The 6,125-nt window shown below is 45.6% G+C and overlaps 1 protein-coding gene across 1 annotated transcript in view; it reads left to right on the top strand.

The window, feature by feature from the left end:
- Positions 1-424: 424 nt before the first annotated feature.
- LOC131941631 (mucin-2) overlaps positions 425-6,125 on the top strand; it is a 154,959-nt gene continuing 149,258 nt past the window's right edge. Inside the window, exons 1-2 of the mRNA XM_059301002.1 lie at positions 425-551; positions 2,275-5,669. Of these exons, the coding sequence (XP_059156985.1) occupies positions 2,717-5,669 (2,953 nt within the window). The 5' untranslated portion in view covers positions 425-551; positions 2,275-2,716. The remainder of the gene's footprint in view (positions 552-2,274; positions 5,670-6,125) is intronic.

The following is a 6,125-nucleotide window of genomic DNA, read 5'->3' as shown; positions in this document are numbered from 1 at the left end:
GTACACACTCCCACCTGTACACAACCCGTACACACCGTGTATTACACACATATTTTTTTACATTGTTACCTCATGCCACCATCACTCCTCCCACACCACACCCCTACCCCACATCACACACACACATAGATCCCCGGCCCTTAAGGCATCACAACGTGATGCCCGGCTTCTTTAACCATTAAGTGGCGCGTCTGGCAACGCCTCCCGTAGTAGAAAAAAAAAAAACTTCTTTGAAAAAATGCTAACCGGATCCTGGGCTTCAAGCGTGCGTCCAAAACTTTCTCTAAGGCTAGGTAATCCAGGTAAAAGACAAGAGAAACAACTCCCTAGGCGAAGAGGTGGGGGTGGGGGGTGGGAGGGTAGAGATTCCAGTCTGGATATTTTTTTCCCCCTGCTGCTCACATCAAGTCCGTTGCTTCTTGTAACTCCGCGTGTTTTTCGACCCAGTTGTCCCGCGGGTTGTGTGGTTGAGGGGTTCGGTTTGCTGAGGGTGTTCGGTTGTCGAGGGTTCGGTTGCTGAGGAGGGTTCGCATGCCAGAAGATGGCTGCTGGTTTGTGGTGATTTCTTCAAATTTCAGGATTTTTTTTTTACTTCCGTGTGTTATTATGTTGATTATCTATTTGGTATAGGATTATTGCTGTTGGATTTCCCCATAGAAATTTTTAGTATGAAATATTGAGGAGTAGTATGGTGTCTTAATAGGTGTTTTGGTAGTTGGTTTTATAGGTGTGTGCTATGTGTGTTGATTGACGTGTTGATAGGTGTGTTGATAGGTAGGTTTATAGGTGTGTTGGTAGTTGTTTTTATAGGTGTGTGTTATGCGTGTTGATCGACGTGTTGATAGGTGTGTTGATAGGTGTTGTGATTGAGTTTATCGGTGTGTTCTTGGTAGGTATTTTGATAGTGTGCTGATAAGTGTGTTGAAAGGTGTGTTGATAGGTGTATTGATAGGTGTATTACTATGTGTGTTGATAGTGTGTTGGTTGGTGTGTTGATAGGTGTAAAGTGTATTGATGTGGATTAAAGTTACTTGTATACGAGACAGGACACGTGTGTAGAATAATACTAGCTGTGTTCATAGGTGTGTCACGTAAGTGTAGATGTGTCTGTTGATACGTGTGTCGTGGATATGTATATGCGTTTTGATAAGTGTGTCATAGATTTGTAGATAGGTGTCTCGATAAATGTGCAGATTGATGTGTATATAGGTGTTTTGATATAATATGTAGATAGATGTGTATATACGTGTTTTGATAAATGTGTAGATAGATATGTATATAGTTGTGTTGATAAATGTGTAGATAGATGTGTATATATGTGTCTCGATAAATGTGTAGATAGGCAAGTTGATAAATAGTTATTGTGTATATTAGATATGTCCTTTTTTTTTGGCTCACAACGTTAATATATGTTGATGTGTGTTGTTATATGTTGATATAATACGTCAATAAATGTGTTGATGATTGCGGGGAAGTACTTTATGTCTGTTCTCTTTACTTCTTGTTGTATGTTGATGAACTACACCAGTAAAATATTGTGAAATTACTGCCTTGGTAATATCGATGACGAAGGTATAATATACTAGTAGTCTATCTGATGACGTTTTGCTAGCTGTACTCTATTTGAAGAGGTTTTGCTACCTCTGTGATTAGTTCAGTAAAATTTTGCTCTGTCGTCTATTCTGTAAGTTGTTGGTAAAATGTTGCTACCTTTGTGATCTATGTCTTAAACTGCTACTTCCGTGGAAGCTATTAGGTTTATTTTTACTACTTCTATTATCTGTTTGTTACATTTTTACCTTCTTTGGGTTATGTTAAGTTTTTTTAAAAATAATTTTAAAAAAAACGAGCCAACGACCTTGACCACAGTTAATTTTACGTTGCTAATTAACGAAAATCGACCCGTGATTGATTGCGAACATGTCCATCGATATTGCGTGTACATGTGTTAAGCAGATGGCCAGTGTGTTGTTTCTTGTGCTGGTGCTGTCTCTATCACACTCGCGTTTAGTCTCCACACTTTGTGTTCTTGGTTTATTTTGAAGGGCGATAACTCTAGCTAATGAACTATGGTGTTTAGCTTTTAAATTTGAAGTTCTAATAATTTAGTTAATCAAGATAACATTTTAATTCAGCTATTGTATTAATTATGTGGTTTTTGTTTACTGTTCAGAAAAGTGTGTGATAGTTATTAATTATATGTTATTATACACTTGTGTTAACCTATGCAGTTCAAGTAATTTAGAGTTTGAAATGTGTTTTTTCTAACATCAGGAGTTATAACAGGCCAGAATATCGAGTTGAAAGAAACTGATTGGCTAAGACAAAGGTCACGTGTCTTGCACGTTCGGTATAAATTAAAATAATTATAATTTTGAAAACGTAAAATTTAAGAAGAAAAAAATGACGGACAGAACTATTTATTTGTGTCAATTAAAGCTATGTTTAAACACTTTGAGATAAAACCATATGTGATTGAGTTCAATAGTTAACAAGGCTTCAAAACAAGTTGCCTTCACTGTATGATCACGACTTGGATTAAGCAAGCCTGAAAGGACGGATTATGGTTCATTTCTTAACAGAGACGCCATCTTGACCTAATTTTATACGTTCAGGTTTCGAATGTATCGAAATGTAACAGCGCTACCTTGGATATGACCTAAAAGTATTGTGTGACCTTCGTTTGAGTGAGCATCGCGCCCTCTTTTTTGTAAACATGATTTCGTCAAAATCTCGAAGAGTCGCCGCCCCTGGTGGTACCGAGGAGTACCACAGCAACATACCGCGGCCGTCGGACATCGCCAAGAGACTGGCCACACCCTCGTCCACTTCGACGCCCCCGTCCTCGAAACCCTCCTCCATCTACGCCCACGGAACCTCATACACAAACCCTCCCATCGGGCTCGATCACCACGCCCACAACGTCGATCGCCACGCCCACCACACGGACTACCACGCCCACAATCTGGATCACCACATCCACAACCCTTACGACGACCTCAGCCTGTACACCACCCAAATCAACGCCGCCAACAAACTCAAATCCAGCTCCTCCGACTCCCTCGCCACATCCCGAAGCCAAAAAGCCCTGCCCAAGCCCCCTACCAGCTACTACGCCTTCCCCAAGCCCCACCACTACGAACCCCCCACCAGCTACGGCTACAACAAGCCTACATTTCTAGAACCTTCGTCGTCAAGCCCAAACAGATCCAACCCGTCAAAGACTTCTCCAGGTCACATCAGTTCGACTGGGTCCGGTCCCCAAAAACCCAAAGATTTACCCAAACTCTACTCCCACAACAGACCAACTTCCCCGGAAACGAACCCGCGCGTCGACTACTTCGACAAGACCAAGTATACGGAACCGTCCGGATTTTATGTTTATAACAATCCCCCGCTTCCGGAAAAACAAAACCGGCATCAACCAGACCGGGCGAGATCCGTAGAACCGGTTGGATACTACGAATACATTTACCCCAAAACCGCACCGGTTTACGCCACTCCGAATAGACAGCCTTTCACTTACACCGGTCATGTCACTGAATCGGATCCTAAAATCGCCTTTAACTTCGGCCTCCCTCGTGATACCTCTACGGAAAAGGAACTGGTGACAAGTTTTTTAAGTTCCGACGGTCAACCTTCGTCGACGGGTCAGCGGCACAACGGAAAGGAGATCGGTCACTACGGAAGAAGCCATATCGATAACTGGTCTCAATTTCCGGGGCGTCCACAAACAAGCAATGAAGACCGCGGTATCGACCACATCCCGAAAGATCAAGTCTTTTACACATCGACGCCAAAACGACGCCCCGCTCCACCTCCGCATTTTGACCCCTGGGCAAATCCAGAATCTAATCTTACTTCTGCGCACCGGCCGCTGCGGTTGAAATGTGATGCAATACGTTCAGAAGAGAGAAGCCAGAGTATGAGCCCCATAAGCCACAATTTGAGAACCGATGATTCTTGGTACAGAGATGCGAAGACACTACAAGGAAAGAAAAACGACGAACCTTTATACTGCGATGTCCCTTTTGAAGGCAGGGCGGCATCAGCGTCGCCGTTTCGCCACAAGGACCACGACAACGATTCCACGACGCCGCCAAAACCCGGGGATACCAAACAGCGGGGTTTCGAGATCAAATCCAACCCGGCGAACCAACGCGGGTTGGCCGCGACGTTAAACTACCACCAGCAGCTCCGGAAAGAGCTGGGGATGCCGCAGTCGTCGCACTCCCCGCACTACAGCTCCATCACGGCTCCCTACGGCTTGCCTTACTCCAACATCATCACCCCGTTACCCAGCTCCAGCGACAGCAGCTTGCAGACCTCCGCTGAAACCTCGCCTATAACCCCGACTCCTAAATACAGCCCTGAGTATCTAGCACAGCTAGGCTACGACGCCAACCTCAGGAAATACTACGAGGCATTTCAAAACCTCCACGGGCACTGCTCCACGCCCCACCTGCCCTCTGCGACCATGACCCCTTTAGACCAACCCTTATCCGGGTCGGACCCTAACCTACGCAGCGAATCCAAACCCTCGGGAGCGTTCAACTACTACGATAACGTCAGCCCTAAATCTCGATCGAAACCAGTGGGCAACAACCCATACGAGACGCTTCACTTTGTGGATCAGTATCCGACATCCAACCCACGCCCGTCCAAATCCTCATCGTCGTTACCGACATCCTCGTCGATTTATCACCCCTCGGAGTCTTTTTACCAGTTTCACGGTCGACCTTCACCTTCCACCTCGCCGTTCTCGTCCTCCGCCTCGGCGCCCGGATCGACCAAGCACTCCTACTACAACTCCAACAACGTCCAAGGCTTCTGCACTATTCCGAGAAACGGGAACTCCCAAAACGCTATTTATAGCCTGCAGCGCCGAGAACCGAGTTACGAAGAGATTGAGAACATCACGCCTTACGATAAATCGCAAGATGCGAATAAATCTCCGGAAAACTTGAAAAATCCCACACCCGGAAAAAACAAAGATTCCAAAATACCAACGGCTACTTTCGCGAAAGAAAATTCCGGGATAACGGTTAGTAGTTGTAGCCACAGAGTAGCCCCCGATGTAGCACTGAAGGTAGCCAGGGCGGAGATTGAGCTAAGCAACCAGCGCGATGCTAGCTTCGCCCCGCAGCGTGATGAGAGGAACAGGACGTCCGCCCAGAAATCAACCAAAGGTATTTTTGGCTCCGTTTCAGAGAAGTCCCACATGTTCGAGCGGGCTGCCGTGAACCAGAGGAACGAACCTTTAGTTCCTAGCTACAGATACAAGACGAAAAACAATGACGCGGAATCGCCGATTAAAAAGAGCGGTTCTCACAACGATGCAACCAGCCCGGGGGATGGCAAATCGGCGTTTGATAAATCCACAGCGGCGTTCTTAGCCTCATCCATCCCCGCCACGTCATCGTCTTCCTCGCTTCCGGTGGCGACGTTCGTGACGTCATCGCCGTCGCGCGGGGGGCGCATGTCCAACCCGGAGGATGGGAGCAGTCACGAGGTGACGCCCCGGGATCGTGACGCCAACAGGGCGAGGGCGATGACGTCAAGCATGCACGAGACCGGAAGTGTGGACGTGGAGGCGCTCAACGACTTCCTGATCAGCTCCTGCACCTACCCCTACCACCTGTTCTCCAGGAGGAAAAAGCCTCTGCCTGGTAAGTATTCGTTCCCGGTCACTTAGATGTGTCGCTAACATGTGATTTTAATGTATGCAAGGTCAGGCTTAACATTCAGTCGGCTTTTTAGCTATCAATCTTAGTTTGTATTTTGGTTAGCCGTTTTGCACAGTCGGCTTTCTGGCAATCGGTCTTTGCTCACTTGATTTTGCGTTATCGAGCTTCGATAAGTCGTCTTTCGTTTTTCGAAATTTAAGCAGAAGAATGTTTTTGCCTTCCGTAAAGCGTACACTTTTGTTTACGAACTGATAAGTATTTCATCAAATTATACAAACCCAACTAACAACTTATGCCGACGTGTAACCAACCTATAACTGTTATATAAAGGTTGTATACAATATAGAAAATAATTGATACCAAAATAAGGTATAAACAAACCGTCTCTATTTACTCTATTCCAACAATGTTCAACAATGGAAACTATGCAGCGCAAAT

The sequence above is a fragment of the Physella acuta genome, unplaced genomic scaffold, assembly GCF_028476545.2.
Source record: "Physella acuta isolate Inbredline_101_S28 unplaced genomic scaffold, ASM2847654v3 ptg000030l, whole genome shotgun sequence".
NCBI lineage: Eukaryota > Metazoa > Mollusca > Gastropoda > Physidae > Physella > Physella acuta.
Note: the sequence above shows the minus strand (reverse complement) of the source record. Positions and strands in the feature narration are given on the sequence as shown.